Below are 23,694 nucleotides of genomic sequence, written 5' to 3'. Positions count from 1 at the left end.
GTTAAAAATGCAGTCTTTCAGTTCTAAGGTTTTACGTCTTAGATAATAAAAAAAAAGTTTTTATTTCTTATTTATTTAACAAAAATTAGACCAAGAGGAAAAACGAAGCACACCCCTATAACAGAACCACCTCGGTGTGACCTTATCAGTTTCTCACATCTTTGTGGAGGAATTTCCACTTACTCTTTTTTATAAAGTTGCTTCAGATGGTTGAGGTTTGCCGGCATTGATTTGCACCAATCTCTTATCATCTCACCGCAGCATTCCACTGCAGCACCTTCATCATTTTGTTTTTTTAAGCTATTCTGTTGTAGATTTGCTTCTGTGTTTGGGATCATTGTCCTGTTGCATGAACAAATTTTGGCCAAGCTTTAGCTGTCGGACAGATGGCCGCACATTTGGCTCTAGAATACTTTGGTATACAGAGGTCTTTGTGGTCGACTAACTGCAACATGCCCACGTCCTGTAGCTGCAAAACAAGCCCTAATCATCACCCCTCCACCAGCCACCATGCTTGACAATTAGTATGAGGGGGTTTGTGCTGATGTGTAGTTTGGTTTATAACAAACATGGTGCTGGGTATTATGGTCTGATGTATCTACTTTGGTCTTGTCTGCTCTGAGGGTATTGTTCCAGAAGTCTTGTGGTTTGTTCAGATGCACATTTTTAAACCAACACTGCTGCCATGTTCTTTTTGGGGAGGAAAGACTTTCTCTGGAGACAAAACACATGATACTTGTCCAGTCTTTTTCTAATTGTGCTGTCATAAACCTGGGGTGAATTTCCTGGGATGCCCACTCTAGTAGTTTTTATCTTTCTCACTGTAGAGCGATTGGCTTCATATTGTTTGGACGCTGCCTTAAAAGCCTTTCTAAATTGACGGGCAGGTTCCCCAAGATGATTGCTGGTGTCTTTCCTCGTTGCCGTTATGCTAACACACCGCTGAATGCTGCAGACTGGCAAACTGCCAAAACCTCTGCTTTGATAGAAGTGATTACAGTTGCTGGTCATCACTGAATTATATAATAACAGAGACGTGTCTGAGTAAAGTGCTTCAAAGACTTGACTAAAGTTACTTTCCACCACTGATGCAAGAGACACACCGAGTACTTCACAAACTATGGCATTTATTTCAAACAGAGGCTTCTGCTTTGCTTACATTTTTACAATAAATTACACAATGACCATCCTCAGATGAGCCTAATAAATACTATTGAGCATTTTTCAATAAGCTCCGTTACTTTCTGTTGATCTATGACACAGACTTTTTCCTGTATACAAGTTCATACAGCTTTAGCTTTAGGCCATGTACAGGTTGGAAAATAGTTCAGCCACATCCGAAAACCACCATTCTTCTCTCACAAGCACAAGCTATAGAAAAACAAAAGACACAAAGAAAAACTGGATAAAAACTAAAGCAAACATGAAATTAGATAAAGACTCAAAACTGATGAGAAAGGGAGAACAGAACAACATTAAATGAGCTCAAATAAACAGAACAAGAAAGAGGACAAAAAAACAAAAACGGAACATGCTGCAACCCTCAGTTATTTACACTCAAACTACAGTTAAAACCATAAAACTGTCTGTACAGAAAAGTACATGTTATTAACAGTGCAAGATATTAAATAGCTCGACTCAAAACACTTCTCAATATACAAATTTATAACAAAAGCATACAGTTACATACAAGTGCCGAACAAAATGTAACTTCCGGTTATCATACAGTAGGGGGGTCTATACAAAGGAAACACTGGAGATGTCTTCAGAAATGTATACATGTACGTCACCTTATCATATAAATGCACATTTACAATATCTCTACCTTTATTCTGGTCATAGTACAAGAAACAGAGTCAAACTTTTTTTTTCTTTTCTTTTGGTAGGGATGAGTGTGAGAAGCAGGCATGTCATGCCAATAAAGTGTGCATCATTTCGATGAAGTGAAAATGTACTTAATTAAATAAATTCATGTAGGTGGAAACACTGAAAACGTGGAGTTCGGCTTTGATTGTGTGTGTTCTGACTTTTGACTCGATCCGGTTGCAGATATGCAACATTAACATCAGTGAAGCTGATGCAACTGAAGTGGGGGGATTGAAAAAAATGGAGGATGGAAACATAATGAAAAAAAGCAGATGGGCTTTTAAAAAGGCTGATGAACTGATTTAATGCATCCATTGCATTCGCCAACCTCCATCATTGCACATTTTAGACTGTTATCTCAACAGTAATCTGTGGATGAGTATTCAGTAGTAGATTTGCAGGTGATCCAACACAGGAGCTCTGCTTTTACAATTACCGTAATAATCCTAATACACTGATAACATCCCGTCGTTACCTGCCAAGACTTAGCCCTTCACTGCCCGCTCACTCGCTCACTCACAGCGTTCTGCAGTCTTTTATATGGGACACGTTGTTCCAGCTAACGCTCTGATCTGAGAGGAGGATCAGGAAAAGAAAGTACTGTCCTTTTCTCAAAGTGCCCCCGCGGAGAACAACAACAACAAGAAGAAAAAAAAAAGGCACTACAGTATCATTCCTTATGATCCACTGAGGCCATCAGCGGACATATGATGGTGCTGAAACCTTATCCATCACCACCTACTTGATTCAGACCATGTACAGGAGCGATTGCCTGTACATGGGGAGGGCAACCCCATCCACATGAAGGTCCTTTTTATTTTTCTTTGTGTTTTTTTTAATGAAACAGAGAGAAACATAGCAAAGTTACCTTTCCTATGCCCTTAATGCCAATGTGGCAGCGTTTCTCCTCCAGATTTCCAGAAATAACATGGCGAGCGCCATGTTGGGCTACGAGGACAGATGACAGATGGTCTTCACTGGAAATCATCCCTTTGCAATACAACTTTATCAAATGGAAACAATTATTGCTTGCAAAAACAATTCTTTTAAATGTTCAATTAAGTAAAGCACAAAAGTCAAATCTGTATATATGTTGGGTTTGGTTTTTTTGGACAAATTTCACCCGCCCCACCCCTACACAATCGTCATAAAAGTGCACTTAAGTGCCATTAGCTTGCCGAGAAAACAGTTGTCAGTAAAAAATAGTGCTTGTTTCTTCTCTTTTGTTTTGTTTTTTCGTGGTTTTTTTTGTCTCTGGTCTGGTTTTTGTGCCCCGTAGTTACAGTATGTGGGTCGACTTTTTCATCCTGTTGAAAGGGAATCGGGGCGCTGACCCCAGGGTGCTGGTTAAGTGCTTCGTGCGGTGTGGCTCCTTGCTGGGTCGTCCTGTCACCTGCACTCCACTGAAACCCCGGAGTTCTGAGATGAGGACGATGAGGATGATACCGGAGGGTCTGCCAGCGTCAGCATGACTGCCGCTGTGAGCGAGCTGGAGGACGGTGAGGAGGAGGAGGATGATGAGGAGGAAGCGGCCACTGTGCCTGCAGAGCAGAAGCAGTGATTGGTTAAGCTGATTAAAAAAAGAAGAAGATGCGACAGTGACTTCCTGTTTTACTCCTCTTGCTTTAATGGTGAACCAAATTTAGTAAATAACATGCTAGTTATTATTCCAGGCAATAAAGAGCTGACTCACTTTCTCGTTCCTTCTTCTTCATGCGTTTTCGTCGTCTGTCGATAGAGGCGACCTCAGACTTGAGGGAGAGGTAGTGATTCCTGATGTCCTGAAGTTTCTCCTGAAGAAACGAGATCCTCTCCAGGCTGGTCATCTTCTCCAGATCAGCTGAGAGGACCCAAAATGAAAGGATAGGTTCACAAGAAGCACTAAAGAGCTGACAAGCATAAACCAAATGGGTTGGATACGCACACATCTGGAAACTCCACTTGTACACCCGCGGCGATCTTCCGTGGTTATCCCGGTGCTGTGCATGGTCTGCATCACCCTGCTTGTGGTATTTATGGCTCGAAGGGGGAGATCGCCCGTGACATTTGGGCGAAGTGGCAGCCTTCAGCTCCGATGGGTTGTTTTTAGAGGCAGTTGATTTGGCAGTGCCCTCAACAACAGACTGGTCCTCGCTGTCACTGCTGTTGGCTGAAGAAAAAGAGGAAAAAGAAAGAAAATGCAGTGAACAGGAAACGCCTCAAATCCTCTCCTACCTGGCATCTGTTACATGATGCCTGCAAACGGGTTAATAAATGAAACGGAGACACATGAAAGCAGTGCTGGCGCTGAAAATGAGAACGTTAGCGGGTGTCATCATTTCTACCCACAGCGCTTCTTACCTGTTTTCCTATTCTTTTTGGGAGGCACACCGAGGCTCTTGCGGTTTGGCTTGTGTTTCTTTGTTGCGCCGCCAGTCTGTGATTCTTTCTGCCGCTTCTGACTCGCAGACGCTACAAAAGAAAAGAGTGAGAAGACGGTGAGGGAATAGGCGGACTGTGAAATGAGTAGTCAGCCTCTGTTTCTTCAGTATTCCATCCTGAAGAAAAATGATGAGTTGTGTCACTGAAAAATAAACCTGTTAAAATAGATTTTTGCTGCCACTCGTACCTTTGGACTTCTGTTCGCTCTCCTGCTGGCTGCTGTTGCTCAGCTCGAGGCTGCAGCTGCTGCTGCTGTTGCACGAGAGGCTGACGTCGAACACCTTCGAGGGGGAACTCGCCCCTTCGTCCTGCAGCTCTCCTCCTAGACTCTCCACCTCCACTGTGCTGCTATCTGTCTCGCTGCGCCCGCCCGTCACCTCCTCCTGTACTGGCCCTGTGGGAAGAGCGTCTGAAACCGGCTCTGAAGGCAAGGCAGCGGGTATGGATGGGGGCGGGGAGGAAGGCTGCGCTTGACCAGACTCTTCCACGGCGCTGCCTCCTCCTCCCGATGGGGACTCCGGCGTCGTCGGTGGCGTGTTGAGTACAGAGTTGCTCCCGCTGCTCGGGAACTCCCGGAGCTTTTCAGTCTCCATCTGCTCCTGCGAGGTGTCATCCTCGCCTCTCGCGTCCTGCTCGACGCTCGGCTCTTCCATACACGAGGACACCGGTGGGGGAGGAGAGTTTGCGGCCTCCGTGTCCGAGTCAGAGAATAACTCCTTGAGAGTCTTCTTTGGCCACTGGGCCTGGATGCTGGACCACACGTCTTTTTGTCCTTTTGGGCGAACGGCGGGCCTTTCCTCTACATTCCCAGAAACTTTGGCTCTCTTTTCGGGAATCTCCCAGAAGCCTCCTTGTCGGCTGGTTTTGCTTTTCTCCTTCATTCCGTTGTACTTCTTGGTTGGTGACCCCTTGGTTTTGGGGCGGGTTCGCTCACTTTCCTCAGGCTGAGCCTCGGCCACAGCTGCACCCTCATCATCTGAACTGCTGCTAGATGAGGCCCCCCTCTCCTCTCCAGGAGCGGCTGCTCTCTCCTCCCCTCTCATCGGAGAACCCGCAGGTAGCCAGTCAGCACTCCTGGTGTTCCTGGTCTTAGCTTTGGATTGACCTTTTGGAGTCCTCTCTGCTGCGCTGTCAGCTTTCCTCTTCCTCGTGCTCGCCTCTCCCTCCGACTCTGGTTGGCTTCTGCGCTTTCCGGCATCTGGGCTCTCCACACTGACGGTGTCCTGGGCCTTTCCCGTGACAGGACAGGGTTTGGACCCTTCGGACGGGGCTCCGCCCTCCCAGCGCTCTGGAATTTGCGGTGGCTCTGGTTGGCCTTTTCTGAGACGGCTCCCTGGCTGATCCTCTTCGTTATGCTCTCCCTCCTCAGCTTCATGCTCGCTTTCATCCGTGGACACCTCGGAGGCTGAAGCAAACAGAACAAAGCTATATTAGGTTGTTAAAAAACAAAACAAAAAAAACCACACATCAGAGTGACGCGGTCCTAATCTGCTGCAAGTGTGCATGACCACTACAGGCTAATGAGTGTTGCTACCTTGCAGGCCATTGAGGATAGAAGTAATTTCTATAGCCTTGACTGGAGACTGCTGAGGCCCTTTGTCCTCACCCTCGTCCATCTTGGAAAAGACGTCCTGGCTCAGGCCACACTTGGAGCGCGGGACACGGTTAGCGTTGGACGAAGGGCCGAGGACCTCCCTGTCATCGAGCCTCTCCAAATTGTCTTGCATTTTCTGCCAGAAGTCAACATAAGTCAGTCAGCCTTTCACTTCACGACACCAAACCGGGATTTTAAGACTTAATAAAAGTCACCGCCTCTCCAAAGTCATACCTTTATTTTTTTACGGTGCTTTATTTTTGGTACATTCTTATTGGCGGGTCGCACAATCTTGTCTGCTTTGATCCACTCATCATATCTATAAAAAAAAAAAAAAAAGAAAAAGAAAGAAAGAAAGAAGAAAAAAAAAGGGAAAAAAAATCAAGTACAAAGACGAGAAAGAGTTTCATCATTTAGGACTTTGAAGAAGGAGCTGTGAAATATTCTCTCACACCACCCACCACCACACAGACGCTTCTACTGTCTGACCCCGACATATTGCTGTGACACAGTAAGCCTCAACAGCAAGAGAAGAAATCCCATGGTGTTATGTGGAAAAAAAGACACAACCTTTTTACGATGAAGAAAGAAACAAGATAGAACACCGACCACCACACAAATCATATTCAGTAGAATTCACACAATACCGAGGAAGTGGGTCGTATGAGGAGGAGGGGAGGGGGGGGATGGAAGAAAAAAGTTTCACAACATCACACACAACAGACACAATGCAGAGAACATCCCACTGTCTTTTATAGAGTGCTAGAGGACCACACAACAACATTGAGACGATGAAATGCCGATTGCACTAGTTAACCTCTGTGTCATGGTACCCTAACACTCTACTCAACACTGCGTTTAACCCTGACCCGCTGGGGAGGGGGGAGAGGGTTGAGAGGTAGAGGTGAGTGTAGCAGCACTTAGGTTGGCCATTCAGTGTTAGCTCACATTCAAATATCACATTGTAGGATTGGAAGTTTTGTTTGATTGTTAAAAGACTTCAAATTGGTTAAAAAAAAGAAATTAAAAAAAAATTCAGGCTGTCTGTAGATCTGTTTGAGAGACAGACAGCTGGGGGACAGACAGACAGGGGATTTTGGTCAAAACTGAGAGAGAGGAAGCTGAGGAGTGAATCCGCATCAACCCGATACTCAGTTGTGTTTCTGCCACTAGATGGCCCAGTGCTCTCCATAATCAGAGTGCTGACCATGGCACTGGTTCACACGAAGCAGAATTGTGAGGAAGGGTTACTGCTGCGGGGACACCCACGTAGGCGGTGATCCCATGAGTTAAGAGATGGATTTTTAAAAATTTGTTTTTTTGGTCTGTTTTCTTTTGAATTAGGGTGAAAATAGACGTTTAGGTGATTTCTCCCCAGGTCCTGTCTTACCTGACGTTCCAGCCACAGTAGTGCACCAGGTAGAGCACCTCTCCCCCCTCCACGTCTGCCTCTTTCACAGTGGCCTCGTACGTCTTCAGATTGCGGCCTCGCCCATACCTCACCTGCACCTTCATCCCCGGGGGGTAACACTCAAACTCCTCCCCTTCCTCCCCCTCCTGACTGCTGTCATCCCTGCAAGAAAAACAGTTCAGCACTTCCTGGCCCTAGGCTATAACACCACAAAAACCACCACCCTCACCCATCCACCCCCAACTCGCTGCCTGCTGCTATAACAAGCCTGTTTTCTAGTCTATTTGCTCCACCCTTGCCTTTCCCTGTCCCATTACAACACTACACCTTCACCTGCACAGAAACATAAGCTGCCTTAGCTCTAGTCCAGCTGCATCATTAATAGAAAAGCCAGTCAAAGAACAGTACATGAAGTGTTTCAGCAAAAAAACAAACAAAACACATCATTCTTTATTCTTTCATAGTAAAAATTAATGATAAGAAATCACACTACTGTTATGCTGTCTAACCCCACACACACACACACACACAGGGGATTCTCATTCACCCTCGTACGCACGCTGTAAAGAAACAAAGCAGCCACAAGAAGGAGCTAGAGGGAAACAATCAGGAGATATAGGGGTGGTGCAGGGGTGTCAGTAAGTGTTTTAGGCGCCAGGGGGCCTCGTGGGGTGGGTTAAGCATGGCAAAGCGCAACGGGACAGGCAACGCAGCAACTTAAAGCGAGGCTACAGCACTGAGAGGAAGCACGGCTGCGAGGTCCTAGTCGGCCCGCTGCGACAAACAACATCTACACCACAGCACGCCTCACAGTCCCTCCCAAACTTAGCTCCTCAGAATGTGCAGACGGGCTTATTTCCAGGAACCGACTGATTTTTAAAAACATTTCCACCCCTGATTGAAAAATAAATAAAACACACAAATATCACGTAGATTAAGACTTGGCTTGCTCAAAATGAGCACAATTCAACTGCACTGCTCATCATTATGAGTAAAAGCCAAAAGGTCAACAGTCCAAGTGAACTTTCCAGCAAAGCCGTTGAGAAGGCTTCATCGTAAAAATAAGCACCTGTCCAGCAAGAACTCAACAATAACTCATCGATGTCTCCTACTAATGCATCGCCTTCTCGTTTAAGCTCACAGCAAGCTAGTTTCAGTGGCTACACGCCGTCTGTGCTGATGCTGGAATGAAAACATGACCCTGACACAACACTGGTCTGTTCCAGTTTACAGCCTGTAAACATCAAACAGGTTTGATATGATCAGAAAAGCTCAGATCAGATCAGCCTGCGGCTTGTCCACTGAGTGCATCTGTAAACTCGTAATCTGCAAGGACGTTGATCCCGACAAAGCCGAAGGATCAAGGAGACTTCTGACTGTCATAGAGGTCACAAGTGGTCTTCTATCAGCAGGTATCTGTGGCCACGGTTGGTATAAACGACAGATAACCTCCTCATAACGTGCAGGAATTTTGCAGTCCTTCAGTCAGACACAGAGACTCAGTAAACCAAGAACCTGTTTTCTAGCTTTCAGCAGTCCAAACAACACAACTGTACATCTGTCACTGTGGACGTTGAACAAACAGGTCTGAGCTGGACAGACGGCCCCAAATACAGGAGGCAACAGGGAAAATGCGACTGCTGAGGCCAAACTGTACAACAATCCATTTACCAACACTCAGAGTTTTCCTCTAAAAGCATCTCAAGCACTGTATATATAAAGATATATACATATCTCACAACTGGAGGGTTAATGCATCTATGACAACATTCACACACATGGAACATTTAAATAAAGCTGAACACTGAAAGCCAAAAAGATGAGAGAAAAGACAGGAAGAGGGTGGCAGAGAGAGAGATCAGGAAAGGGCAGGAATCAAGAAGAGCACAGCCATGTTGTGCACTGAGTGAGAGAGGCTCGGCATGGTCAAACAATCCCAGCGAGCGAGAGACAGCGAGAAAGCACAGCATGACATGCCAGGTGAAAGGTAGCAGTCAGGCTTTGGTGCTCTAAGATGTCTCTGCCAGCCGATGTCGACTAAGCAACAAGGAATAATAATAGCACAAAGGGCAGTGGATAAGAGCTTAGTTAGAGGAGACAGAGGAGAGCACGCCTCTCTCTGGTTAGCAGGTAAGAGTATACGGCGTATTAGTACTTTTAAGGTCAGAAGGATCACTGCTCCTCATCTGCTAATGGTGTTCTAGCATCGTGCTGCCACCAAGGAAAGCAAATACCTCGAGTCCTTTTGCATTCTTATTTTGCTTTCACATGGAATAGTTTTACCATGCAGGAGCTCATGTTTGTGCCCTGACCATACGTTTTGTTTTTTAAGCAACTGTGGAGGAGGGAGCATCCCCTTCAGTGAACCTACCCAGAGTTGTCCTTGCTCTCCTGCTCCTCATCGTGCTCCTCCTTCATGTCGTCGGCTCCGAGGCGAGCCGTCGACGAGCCCTCGTCGGCGTCGGCTTTGTGCGGACCGTCCTCTTCTTCGTCATCGCCATCGTTTCCGCCCTCTTTCCCCTCGCTTTTCGATGTTTCGGATTCCGTTTTACTCGGGGTCGAATCAGGTTTCTCGTCCTGTGAGAGAAGGACGCTTTATTATTGTGAAGGTTATAGACTGAGAACCTTCACAGACATGACGCTTTATTATGAGTAACATGGGAGGTGTGCAGAAATTCATCTAGAATAACAGACAGCACTCGGGATAATGCACCTTGCAGATAACGGGCTGTGTGCTACAAGGTTCTCCGTCCACTTGGGCTTTCGGCTCTTCGGCGACTGATGACGTAGGAGCCGTTTTCCCTGCCTCCCCCTCAGGTTTCCCCTCCCCCTTGGTCCCCTGCTTCAAAGGGAGGTCCATTTTGAATGTGATGGCAGTGGAGGTGCAGTATTCCTCAAATCCGTATAAGTACCTGCGTGATGAGACATTCAACACATCCAATAAGATTTTCCAAAGTTTAATCTTACTGCTCCAAAGCGTGCGCACGCCGACACACCTGCGCCGCTCAGAGTTAATCACACAAAGATGAAAAGCAAGTCGATTGGAGGATTTTGCATTTTGAAAGCTTTCGAGCTGTGGAGTGTCTGTACGTACTTGCGGTAAGCACATTTGACGTTGTAGCCAGCAGCTGAGTTGAGCACGGGGATTCCCAAATCCTGATAGACTTGCTTCCAAACAGAACCGCTCTCAATCTGCTCAACGAGGGAGACAAAATTCAGAGAGAGTCGACACCAAACGAAATGAGAGCGACATCAAACTGCTCTCAGGGGCGGGCAGTAGCACTCACATTGTCAAAACCTCCCAGTTTGTGCACCAGCCTGTAGAGCTTGAACAGGTTGAGGTTCCTGTAGCCCAGAACCGGCCGCTTGTTAATGGGAGTCCCTGAAGAGGAGAAGCAGAAGGCATAGGTGGATGTGGTAAGAAAAGCAGCACAACATGTTTGTCTGCTGGAGAAAATTATGATTTTTCTTTTTAATAGGAAAAAAAAAAGAAGAAGACAAAATTCACAACCTGTCTCACAAATGAAAATAAACCTCAAACATCACACTGGTCCCTGCCCTGCTCTCACCTCTGTCTTCCATGAACTTGTAGAGTTGCTGCAGAAAGTTCTCCCTCTCCTCGGGGAACGGCTCCACCTCCTCCTGCAGACAGGAAACAAGACAGTTTGGCATCTCTCTTTTTTTCTTTTTTTTTAAATCTGGGAGGTTGTAGGATAAGAGGATAAGTGCGCTCTGCTGTCTCTACCTCCTCCTCTTCACCACTCGCATCCTCCTCCTGCTCCTCCTCTTCGTCGTCATCATCCTCTTCGCTGCTGGAACTTTCCTCCTTCACTTCTGTCTTCCAGATGCTGGGCACGACCAGCTGCCTCTGGAACTCCAGGGCTGCGTCCAGCGCTGAAAGAGTGGATTAATCGAACCTCGTAAACACTTCTTGGAGCTGTGCGTGCATCACTGCATGCTCAAAAGACACACTTATACCTTTAAAAATGTGTTCTACACTATATACAACAATAATACGCCCACATAAAAGCTACAGTATAAAAAAGACCAGGAACTCTGGAAGCATGAAAACCTGCCAGTGTTTGCACAGTGACGCACAGCAGCTGAAGCATCCAGCCACAGTGTCACAGGTGGGTTTTAGCAGTATCTAACCACCTTGGCAGATGCTTGTTTTACGCTTTTGTAACGCGGAAAATATCACAGTTGTGAGTCAACCACCTGTGAATATCAAGACGGGGACAATACAAAGCTGTATGCTAAGTGCAATTACGAGAGTACGAGCTCAGCGGTGGAAAAAGATTTGAATAAAATGAAAAATAATGTAGCACTTTTATAAAAAAAGTTTAGTGAGGACTTTAAAAATAGACTGCAGAGTGACAGGAGCTCTCCACCGCTGCGTTCTCTCCAGAACATAAACAAAACTTCTCTGGTCTTCCACTCTGCGAGTGTTTTCTGCCAAGTGTGTCAGCGTACAGAGCTGCCCGCAGACGGCTGATAAAAGGTATGCTCTGCTGCGCACCACTTCTGTAGCACCGACTTCAAACTCACCGGGTTTGAGGCTCGCGTCAGCTTTTGGGGGGCAGCTGCTGTCGAACTCACGGACGTCCTTCTGTAGCACCATGTAACTGCAAAAAATAAATAAAAATATAGCAACTCTGATTAGAAAGTGTGGAGTAGAAAAAAAAAAGTTTTCTTAAAACAACAAAGTCTAAACAGCTCAGAGCTCTACCGTATAGTCTTATTCATTAAAACAACCTTACAGCTGTGCGCCAATCAAAGCCTCCAAAAACCTGAGCGGTCACAGACTACTTTCTTACAGCACCCCTAAAGCGGCTGGGCACAGTCAGCTGCTGGCGATTTGGCAGACACACGGATCAGTGAAGCTTGTAAGCTGAAAGCAGTCAGAGGTTTGGCTGGTGAGCAATGTGAGGCGATTTGCTGTGGTATCTGTAGGCAGCTGAGCAGATCCAATGACTAGATTTGTCATGGAGTGAAATTTTAAAGAAACAAGTGTATAAAAGCTAAACGACCTCACACTGAGAGAACGGCTCGGTTTCCTGGCATTTCCTTAGATAATCACTACAAACACTGCACTGACAAGGACACCTGTCTGTAACTCGGAGAAACCACGTGCAGGTTTGTTTAGCTGAGGTTTAAAACCCACTCACGCTCATTACACTGTCTTTTTCCGTTGCAGGTTAAAAAACACAGACAAGTTTGCAAGCTGGCTAAATGGGGAAAAAAAGTGGAAACAGGAAAGACTTGTCAGATCTGGTTACTGTAGTAACAGTGGAAACAGTAAAACCACTTCCTGACAACTCCCGCCTCATCCCTGGATCTGACCTTCCTTTCCCTCAAAATGTTTTCCAAGCCATTGTTTTGTTTTTTTTTGAAAGACATGTTCAATGGTTATTAGTAACAATATACAACTCTCCTGAGGAAAGCGAACACACTGACCCCGGGTGCTGTGCGGGAGAGGTCACGTGGCCTATGGATGTAAACCCCTTGTTCAAAAAACAAACCACACCAGCCTGATAATAGCTGAGAAGAGGTTGTCAGAAAAGATAAAAAGTGGAATAATAAACAGTGACAAGTGTGTGCAGAAGAATGGAAAGGCACTTGAAAGCAGTAAAAGGGCTAAAGGAAATCACACAGCATTGCAGCGACAGAGAGGATGCACACTCAGCAATCAAATGTGCTTAAAATGTGTTTTCTTATGTCTCGCTACTACACTCTGAAAATGCTATGCGTAACAATAATGATACACATGTTGGAAATTTTGCTTCATGCATATGAGAGCAAACCGAATGGAGACGGAAACAAACTGAAAACAATCATATAGATTTTCCTCCTCCTTTCATTTGCTGTTTTTTGCAATCTCACCTGGATGCACAGTAGCGCTTTCAGCGACTTAAATCAAATAGCTGCAGAGCAGAAAGAAAAAGTACTCCAATGCGATTCCACTTGCAAACAAGACAAAAAAAAACACCACACAGGTTTTTCACAGGGTGCCCTCGGTCAGAGAGGAAATACTTCACAGCCGTACAACTTCCAGCTGGTCTCCGATTTATCATTCTTTATCTTATCCCTTTCATCAGCTCTACCTTTAGCCGAGTGATAAGACTTCCTGTGCTGCATATTTGTCTTCAGCCGCAGATTAAGGAGGTCACGCCGGCGACTCGCTCAAGATTCCTTTTAAAGCAAGTGTATTTAGTCATTGCGGGAATTCAAACAGACAGGAAAGTAGTCTTTGGAGCGGGCGAACAAGCGCCAAATTAATTTATGCTGAGTGTGGGCTATGTTTCTACCCACATGAAGAAAGGCTGCAGTAACACAACCGCCAGCTGAGCTCTTGACAGGACTTATTTCTTTCTTTACCACAGACAAAACAATCTGGCTGTGTGGTTCTATGCCGAGGGCAGGCTGCAGGGAAGCTACACTACCTCTCCACACCAGTAACTCACAGCCTCAGGACAAATAAAATAACAATAGGCGATGCTGCTGAGGAAGGCTGTGTGCTTGAGGCCTATATGAGCCTATATTTCTCTAATCAATGGAGATTTGAATTCATTCACCAAACACACGCACAATTACTTAGTCAAGAAATACAAATGTTATCTGACAGAGCCACAATGGCCGTACTTTACATTAGTATTAAATGGTTAGTGTGCAAATTGACTTACAAACAAAAATGAATCAAGAACAACTTATATAAATGATCAAGGGCCAGCGCAAAGCATCTGCACGCCACAGCTTTACTACCTCTTAGTTTTGTGGCCGACAAGCGGCCCAAGTTCCCTCTGTCTCACTTTTCATTGATTGCATCATAAATTATGCTGGATAAGCTACTAATAATGATTAGTGCAGAAGCAGCTTAACACAACAGAATGTAAATGTCGCTTTGGGCGAATTATTAATGACTCACAATTTTCCATCCTTGAACGAGCGCACAAAGACGTTGTCCTTCTTCACGGTCATGTCTTCGTGGCAGTCGGGGGAGATGACCTTGTTGCACAGAAACAAGAGAAAGTCAGAAAAAGGTCACGTGAGGTGGTGCTGAGGCAATAAAAAGAAGAAGAATAGGGGAGGGGTGGGGGTGTATCAGAGAATGACTTAATGACTAAAGCGGTTTCAGCAAAAGGGCACACTGATTGATTACAAAATGTGCTGCCTATGATACAAAATCAAACTAGCAGGAGAGATGAAGAGCGAGAGATGACGAGGGGTGGGCACCCGCCAGCATCATTAGCAGCTGGAGCTGAGGAGGAGGACTAACGTGAGGGCTGCTACTCCTGCCGGGGTCTAACCCAAAAGAAGCAGCGCATTTCCAGCAGGCCTGCGTACACTCGGGCTCACGGGATTGGATGCTTTCACTTCAGGTCCATGACTCACGCCTGCTGTGTGATTTCGAGCTCTGTCACATACGCTCACACGTGCACGCTCGTGTCTTAGAACTTTTACATAACAAGGCCACCCAAAAGAGCCCCTGTCTATCACAGCCGCGCATCATCTGTTGCACGAGACAGCTGCCAGTGTACCTACTCCACCCCTCTGCCATATGGTTGCAGTGTAAACAATGACAGGCTACTGTGCAGTGCACTTCTCTCAACTGTCACAAGGAGGCAGCATGGAGCTCAGTCAGTAGCAAGCCAAGAACAACAAATCCTGGAGGCGGGGCCCCTGCTGACTACACAGTAAAAGGGACAGCTTTCCCCACCCTCTCCTATTCTCCCAGTTCTACTTGTAACACTTACACAAACAAACAAGGCCTGTCACTATTTCATTGTGCGCTAACGGTGACTGAGAGTTACAGCTGGGTGGATGGAAATGGATAGGCAAAGACTGAAGACATCAAACTGATGTCTGTCTGACATTTCGCACACATCATGGAAAACAAGTCGGGGGTTTTTTCTTCTGCAAAATAAGACTCGAGCTCTTTTTCGTCCTTCAAGTCGGAACATGAAGTCTGTCTGGATATGAAATGTTATTACATGCATATTACAGCATTTGATGGAAGGCAAATTCTAGCACAATAACATAATCCTGCTGAGTGCTGAGGTTACATAAGCAGGCATTTTGATGAAACTGCATAATGCCGTGACTTCACTGGAAGCCCGGCAGCAGCAGCAGCCCCCGTTCCTCCACAGCGATGCTGCAGAGAGCAGCAAAGGAAGGAAAGCTTATCAGCTCACCAGAGCAGGATACCACGTAGTCTTCTTTTTGTCCCCGGTGGGAACCCCTTCCACGCAGACCACCTTGCCGAACAGGTCTTCATTCTGCCGCTGATCGCTCTCCTCCTCTTCACTGGAGGATGAGGACAACTCCTCCTCTTGACTGTGGGAGGAAGGGAGACTTTGCTCAATGGACTTCGCTACAGAACGGCACAGCGAGCATTCATATATTACACCATTTACACCATTTTACCTTCATTACATGAATTCAAGTATACCACGTGAGAGCTGCTGTTGATTTTAAAAGCCACTTAGCAAAAATGCCAAACATTCCTAAGTAATGAATTTGATTCTGAGTATTTGCTGCTTTTCTCTGTGTTATGCAATATAATATAATAAAGAGGCGCCGTGAATGGTCGTATTCCATTTATATTTCAGTTACAGAAAACTGCGTGTCTCAATTTAAAAAAGGGAAAAAAGGGGGAGGCAGATGATTTCTGATAACCAAGTCATCATTTAACTGCTCCTCAGATTAAAAACAACACCTCCACCAGTCTCCACCTAACAATCCATCATTGTCTTATCATGTAGCACAGTGAGACATAAGGTTGCCTCTACTGATGAGCTCACTCATTAGGATCGGTGGGTAAAAAGGAGCCGGCTCACTGTGTGCCGTCTGACAGTCTTCCTGATGCTCGGGCAGAGCCCTGACAGATAGCCTCGTCTCTGAGTGATCATGCAGGAAGCACCGAGAGGCAAACAGACCCTGCTTTTCTCTTTTTGTGGCTCACGGGGCTCTGAGCACAGCTCTATGTACATATAAACACACGCAGCATTTGGCACCACTCAAGAGCTGTAAATCAGCCAGGCTGCTACTATTACAACAACAACAACAACTAAGCTGTGAATCAAAGTCACAAAGAAAACACTAACTCTTCAATGAGGCACAGACTATTATTCATTTAGGGGAAAAAAAAGAAACGTTTTCTCCACTTGTAAAGACTGATGTTGCAGGGATTGCTTTACAGTTGTCGTTGCTTTTAAAGGCAGCAATTTAAATAAACACATTCTGAGATACACTCGCTTTTTCCTGTTGGAGGAGACGATTGATGGCACTCTTACCACCAAACAACACGGGTAACAGCTCTCCTTATGCTCCTTAAAAAACAAAGTAAAATAAGCCTTAAAGCAACCTAAAAATATCATTAATTAACAGCTTGTCTATTTCTTGGCATGGTCAGTGACTCCTTCTCTGTCGTCTGGCAAACTCACAGCTACATAAACTTATTTCCTCTGTTTCCTGTGTTTATGTTAATGCATATTTCTCCTCTCATTTAACTCAGGAGGGCAAATTAGCATGTTTTCCAACAAGTCAAACTATACACCCCCCACCCCCCCCTTTTTAAACAACAACTTAAAAGCAGGCCTTGTGGCTGCTATCTTTACAGAGCAGCCAATCCCTGCAGTTCAAAAGCTGAAACACTATTAGTGCACGCTAAAGAAACAAAAGGTCCGAGGTGCTAATGTGCAGCTGGGACCGCTCCGAGTCAATATTGCATCAATGCTTAGAGTAATATTGACTTCTCTGGGCGCCATTAGCAAGAGAATAAGATTATCTAGCCAAGTGTCCTCTTTATACCAGAGAGGAGCTACGAATATACCCAGCACCAAAAAAAAAAAGAAGAAGACCCTCAGCAGTTCTTATTCCCTCGATGAAAACTGTGCCGTCTCCCAGGAGCAGGGACATCAGAGCATAAAACACTCACTGCAACATTAGACTCAAAGCAGGGAAAATTAAATAAATAATTTAAAAAAAAAGAGATAACGTTCAGCAGGACTGTGCCACGCTCATTCTGCCTCTCCAGCATGCATGCGCACACACTCAGGGAGCCCGCTATGATTAAGGAGCTGGAGGAGGCGAGCAGGCTCTCTCTCCTTCCAGGCCTCAGGGGCTCTTTATGAGGGGATGGAGATGAGAGTAAATCTTTCATTTCAACTGCTGTCAGCACACTTAGAGCAGGGCGAGTCTGTTTCTGATGGCGGAGGATCGGAACAGAAAATACCTTCCCATTGGCATCACAGGCCTCTGATAAAATGAAGCTAAATATGAGCGCTGCGGGATTGAGCACAGAGACCAGTGGATGATACTCACATCGGGTTTGATCGCCGACCGCGGTTCCCCTTCTTGCCGATGACGGGTGTGCCGAAGTGCTCGGGGTTGGTGAGAGGGAGTCGGTCAAGTGTCTGCGATGGAGAGAACACAACCGGACAAAAAGGTTTACCCTCTATTCGCACACTTATAAATGGATTTATACACAAAATGAGCTTCATTTCCCCAGAAAGCAGAGATGAGGCTGTTATGGGACTGAGGGGCAGTGCGATACTTGCCTCGCTCTCCGCAAAGTGACGCGCTCCTTTCAGGCAGAGGGAGGAACGCCTCAGGGTCTTCTCATCGCCGTCATCAAACACTGCGGAGATAAAAGACCAACTATCAGACTGCGAGCCCACCGGTACCCCCGCGCCCACACAAAAACAAACTCAAGCACAGACAGACTCCTGCCTCAGTTACAAAATGCCATCGCGCCTCAGATATACTGCAAACAAATGATGCTCGTCTTTTAAGGCTCATACGTTCTCCAGCAGGCAGCCACGGTTACTTTCAGCTCACAGATTTACTCGAGCTTCAAGGACCCTCTGCTACACAGAGCTGAGTAAACAGCAAAATAAAGACGTGAGGAGAAGCGTCTCAATTTAATTCATATCTCTCTGATATTTTATCCATAAATGAGCAGCCATTTGTAAAATGCGCTCACATGTGAAAGAGCACTAAATCTAACATTAAATTTAATAATAATGACCTCAAGGACTCTTAAAACAGTCTCTTGGATCGCAAAGACAAACCCTGGGTTGTTCATTGTTCAAACGTACTTGTAGACAACAATGAGGGGAACACTTGAAGTAACTTCAACAGTGAGTTATGTTTTTGTTTTCCCCACCAGCGAAAGAAAAGAATGAAAATGTGTCGAGATGAGTGTTTTCAAGGCGCAGAAAACCCCCACGGGTGCTCTTAAGTGACGAGCAGCTGCCGAGAGACTGGAAAGCTTTGCAGAAAGTCTATATGCTGTGTACTCTGGATTATCCAACAATGTAACTGCGTGCTCTTGACAGACTCGCAATTACAAACTGTGGGCACAAAAAAACCCAAAGACAAACCCCAACACCAAATCTGTTCAGTTAGAAGCTAAAACTTGGGGTTTTTGAGGTTCTCACCACCCTGTCATATTTATTTTGAACTTTTTATAGAGCAAATGATTGATATCACACTTCATCCCCCTACATGTAGCATCACCAGCATTTCTCACTTGCTATCTTGTGTTATATTACAGTGATTCCCGTCTTTTTGGCCCACAGTGTTCTTCTGGTTGTTCTTTCTGGTGTTAAGATTAGTTTAAACTTCATGTATTCATACATAGATACTCTAAATTATTCATTGTTTTAGCTAACTATATACTAATTGCTAATAAGACACTTTTGGTTTCCGCTATTTAGCCAAATACACCTACTGGCCACTTCATCATCTGTTAAAGTGCTCATTAATGCTAGTACGTAATCAGGCAATAACATGACAGCAGGTGATTTAAGTGACTGGTATTTTCCCATATAACCATCTCTAAGGCTTACAGAGAACGATCTGAAAAAGAGAAAAGATCCCAGGAGGCACAGTTCTCTGGGGGAAAGTGTCTTGTTGATGTCAGAGGTCAGAGGAGAATGGTCAGACTGCTTCAAGCTGATAGCAAGGCAACCAAGGGACATCAAACCCTGAAGCAGATTTGCTACAGCAGCAGAAGACCACACCGGGTGTCACTCCTGCCAACTAAGAACAGGAAACTAAGCCTACAGTTCACCAACCAGTGTAAACAACATGAAACCATGGGGAAATGGAGAATCCCATCATGGATGTGCAGCTGACGCCATCATTTAAATATGGACCAAAATCTCTAAGCGATGTTTCCAAAAACTTGTTGAATTAAGGCAGTTCAGAAAGCAAAAGTAGGTCCAGCCTAGTATTTGTCCTGTGGTTTCTTAGGCTGCGTTCACACTGCAGGCGAAAGCGCATCAAATCCGATTTTTTTGACCCTATGCGACCCATATCCGATCATGGTATGACAGTGTGAACGGCACAAATCCGATATTTTCAAATCCGATCTGGGTCACTTTCGTTTGTGGTACTGAGTCCGATACATATCCGATGTTTTAGAAAGCGACTGCTGTTTGAACGGTCATGTCGCATTAAATCCGTCTTTTACGTCACTGACACAAGACAGACGCCAATTATCAGCGCCCGAGAAGACATCGCAAACGCTTCCTGGCCAATAAGTGTAGATGTTAGTGAAACTGTTGGGAAGACAACGTTGGGGAAACGTGAACATTTTATTTTCATTGAGACCATTGAGACCTGCAGTGTGAACGTAGCCTTAGAGTAGTGGTTTACACACTGGCCTAATGGTCCCAGCAGGAGACTCAAATCCCACTGGGGATGAGTCAGGAAGGGCATAAGGTGTAAAATAAATAAATAGTTTTCAACTGAAATATGTGGAGCTACCTGCTGAGGTGAATAAGAGAGCAGCCAAAAGTATCAGCACAGTTAATCTTTCCATGCACTAGGGCTGCCACGATTAGTCGACTATCAAAATCGTCGACGGCTGATTTAATAGTCGATGCGTCGTTTGAAGCTTTGTAAGCTCACAAAAGCTGCAGGAATAAGTAGTAGGATTTAAGAGTGTAATAACGAACTGAAACAGAAGATGGCAGCACTGCATGTACAAGGATGCCAGCTGCCGTTAAACCCCGAAGAAGAAGAAGTAGCTGTGTCCCAGAATTCATAGCGCAAGCCAGCGCAGTTGTCAACAATGGCGGCAGCTAGTTAGTTTTAATATTACTCTATTTTTCTTTCTGGGTCACAAAATAAACATTCAACATATTTTCAGGCGAGAATGTAGCTGTGTAAACCTCAAATATCTGCTCAGTTTATCAGGACACCACATATTTTCAAAAGTGCTCCGACGTTTTCGGAGATGTCGGTTACCCACCAGCTCGATAGCTAGCCGGGGGCTAGGCTCACTAGAGCCGTGAGAACACCGGACTCCCAGCAAATCGTTTTCAAACCCATCGCCGTCTTTCGCTACTCAGGTTAAACATGAGTCATTTAAATAACTTAAAAATGTTATTGTTTGGCTTTTTTTTTTAGTATTTTATTTGTTCCTGAGTAAATCGGTTTGGCTGAGATTAAAGTTAAAGTTTTTACACAGCTGAATAAACGTCAAGCAGACAGCTGATTATCAGAAGTGTGAGATGCTCCAGAATATACTCCGGTGTCCTGTTATGTTTTAGATAGCAAGGAGTTTATTCAACTTCACCGAAATTTAACAAACTATCATCTTGTCTTTATTTTTAGTTAGCACATACCTTAAACACTTAAAGCTGTAAGCTAATGATAGTTATATAAGAGCAGATGCGTGCTGGTGCAATAAGCTGTACGTTTTACGTCAAATGGATGCATGATCTGATTAGTCGACTAATCGTAAAAATAATCGGTGACTAGTCGATTATCAAAATAATCATTTGTGGCAGCCCTACCATGCACACATTCAAAACTGCAGAGGCACCACTGGTTGACGTTCCCCTTATTTAATATGTTGACTAAAATTCTCAAAGTTGTAGCAACTTCGCAGTCCAAGAAACACAAATCAGCATGCAGGATTTTCTGTCAGTGCAAACATGTTTTTTATGAGGTAGCGGTAGAGTAAAGAAGAGTGTGAGAGGAAGGAGGCAAGGCAGACAGCTTGTTATTGACTTACCAACTGTATATATACTAGCATCGGTCAGCTTATTGATTGTGGCTTCTTGGTAAACTCCATCCTGATTCTTCACCTCCACAACAGCACCCACCTGTGGGACGGATACACTGCTGTTATTCTGCCAGTCAGTGCACTAATTATTATTACATTGTGCTGATAAATCTAAATGATGTCTTTTCAAGTAATGAGAAGATGATACTGCTGCTACATAAACCCTTAATGTAGTGAAATTAAATTGCAAAGCTAATGCTTTGCTGCCCTGTGCGCTTTTATGCAAAGGGAGGGTGAAGTGTAGCTTAGATACAAACAGGAGTGAAGCTAAAAATAAATAAATAAAATAAAATAAGGAGTCTTAAATTCAGACAGGAGGGATTCATTACTAATGATAATAATAATAATAATAATAGGTCTCCATCTTTCCGTTCTTACCTTTAGAGGTCCTTTGATGTTTTCATCGTGAACCTCAGCTGTGGACAGATCTGTTTTAAAGGTCACCTGGGGAAGGTGGGAGGCAACAGTAGAGTAGAATCAGTAACAGCATAAACAAAACAATTACCTAAAGATCTGACTGGATCACACCAATCATCCTCCTTACACAGGCAGCAAGTCTCTCCTAATACTGCAGGACTTTTACACAATGACTGAACCCTCAATTGATGCCGAACATCTGACCATCCCCCGCTCTCTACATCTGCAACGTCCACCCCCTAAGTGAGCCACGGCAGATCATAATCTGATCACGCTGTGGTAATCTTGTATCTGCATGGCAACCTGGCATTACTGTGAGACAGAAAAGGCCACAAGGCAGGCACACACGCACTTAAGAGCCATCTACTGCCACGTCTTTTTCAGAGAGCATGTGCAAAAGTTTGAAAGCAGCCAGAAGTGCAGGATCTTTTTAGTAGATGTGGGCAGATAGATCCAAATATCAACAGTATCGATACCAACACTAGTATTGGTATCAGATCGATATTAATGTGATAGCATCAATACTTGAAAGTGATCTATTTAACAATGAATAGTTTTAAATGGATCACTTTTTTTGGAAATGGAAAAATGGATGAAATGCACACTGCTCTCCCCAATATAAGCTGCCTTTACAGGTTAGGAAGTATCAGGACTGATATTGGCATTGGCAATACTGGCCCTGTGTATACTTGGTATTGGATCAATACCAAAATTTGCAGAATTGCACAGCGTTACTGTTTATTACCGCAAACCTCCTCCCTGCTTTGTACATCCAAATGCTCATGTGCTTCCTTCTGTTTCCGGAGGGAAATTAAAGTAATTTGTTGAGAGCATATGCACAAAAAAAATTGTAACATAATTATAATGGAAAACTGGCATCACTTTTATTGACTGTGATTCAGTTTAGAATAAGGTGCTGTACAGAGGAGAGAACGGGGGCTAAAAAAAAAAAAAGTTAAGCACCTCATCCCAGAAAACAAGCCTGCGGGTAACAAATTCAGACAATGCTCGAGTCAGTTTCAAATATAACAACAGCAGAAGCAGCAATCAAGGTCTCGCTGTGAATGCACAATCAAGACAATGAATGAAAGAAATGCATACTGTAAGATTGTCAGGTAATAAAATAGGGGGGGAAATAAAAAGCTTCCTCGGGTAGCATTTCATCAGTTATGGAGATAATAACATTCCTGACTGGGGGAATAAAGGAATCCCTTTCTTCTCTGGGGATGGCAAGAAGCTCGACTCCCCTCAGACTTTAGGTAGGGTGACTCCCGCTGTCCGAGGCCTCGGCTTCAATAACGGCAGAGCGCTCTGACGACTTCCTAACTGCGAGCCGCACACACGGCACAGCCACTTAGGCTTGATAACAAATATTGGAATAAGATATGAAACCATATTTCTGATACAACAGAGCCTCGGCGCAGCAATTTTATGCTGTGAACAGATTTATGAGGAGCCAGTAGTCCTTCATGCTCCGTTTTCTCCCAGCAGGAAACGAGAGCTGTGAGAAGTGACTGCTTTATTCAAGCAAAGGTGGATTCTGTGGCCATAAACAGCTAAAAGGATGTGGCACAGTAATAAAGCCCTCCACTGTTCTGATTTTTACATGTTGTTTATTTCAACATTTATTATTTATGCTGAAAAAGATATGTTTCGGGAGTACACACCTTCACCATTTGTGCCTTTATAAATCTGCTTTTCTTCACCTCACATGTTCGCATCTATTTAATCGACTTTCCCTCCATTACAACTGCCTCGAAGTATCGCTTCGTGCCACACAGCAGGAGCACAGATTAACAGGACAATGACATCAATATTTACCTCCAAAAGTCAAACACCTGGCTGTTTAAATAAGGAAAACCCACATAAATATTTAATCTACAGTAACCTAATCTGAAGCCTAGA

At 44.7% G+C, this 23,694-nt stretch overlaps 1 protein-coding gene across 3 annotated transcripts in view; it reads right to left on the bottom strand.

Annotated features, from left to right (window-relative positions):
- Positions 1–1,107: 1,107 nt before the first annotated feature.
- Positions 1,108–23,694, bottom strand: part of arid4b (AT-rich interaction domain 4B) — a 40,058-nt gene continuing 17,471 nt past the window's right edge. For 2 of the 3 annotated variants that reach the window (XM_005946840.2, XM_005946841.3), the window contains exons 4-24: positions 21,751–21,816; positions 21,322–21,412; positions 17,852–17,931; positions 17,616–17,707; positions 15,485–15,626; positions 14,218–14,297; positions 11,841–11,917; positions 11,038–11,186; positions 10,862–10,934; positions 10,580–10,674; positions 10,387–10,484; positions 10,006–10,204; positions 9,664–9,869; positions 7,272–7,454; positions 6,116–6,200; positions 5,822–6,017; positions 4,475–5,692; positions 4,207–4,317; positions 3,791–4,015; positions 3,560–3,706; positions 1,108–3,407 (exon numbers count right to left, since the gene is read on the bottom strand). In XM_005946840.2, the coding sequence (XP_005946902.1) occupies positions 3,256–3,407; positions 3,560–3,706; positions 3,791–4,015; positions 4,207–4,317; positions 4,475–5,692; positions 5,822–6,017; positions 6,116–6,200; positions 7,272–7,454; positions 9,664–9,869; positions 10,006–10,204; positions 10,387–10,484; positions 10,580–10,674; positions 10,862–10,934; positions 11,038–11,186; positions 11,841–11,917; positions 14,218–14,297; positions 15,485–15,626; positions 17,616–17,707; positions 17,852–17,931; positions 21,322–21,412; positions 21,751–21,816 (3,765 nt within the window). In that variant the 3' untranslated portion in view covers positions 1,108–3,255. The remainder of the gene's footprint in view (positions 3,408–3,559; positions 3,707–3,790; positions 4,016–4,206; positions 4,318–4,474; positions 5,693–5,821; positions 6,018–6,115; positions 6,201–7,271; positions 7,455–9,663; positions 9,870–10,005; positions 10,205–10,386; positions 10,485–10,579; positions 10,675–10,861; positions 10,935–11,037; positions 11,187–11,840; positions 11,918–14,217; positions 14,298–15,484; positions 15,627–17,615; positions 17,708–17,851; positions 17,932–21,321; positions 21,413–21,750; positions 21,817–23,694) is intronic. The other variant, XM_005946842.3, reaches the window with a different exon arrangement.

The sequence above is a fragment of the Haplochromis burtoni genome, unplaced genomic scaffold, assembly GCF_018398535.1.
Source record: "Haplochromis burtoni strain Fernald_Lab_line unplaced genomic scaffold, NCSU_Asbu1 Contig_499, whole genome shotgun sequence".
Taxonomy (NCBI): domain Eukaryota; kingdom Metazoa; phylum Chordata; class Actinopteri; order Cichliformes; family Cichlidae; genus Haplochromis; species Haplochromis burtoni.
The sequence above is the reverse complement of the archived record's forward strand: the minus strand, read 5'-3'. Positions and strand labels throughout refer to the sequence as shown.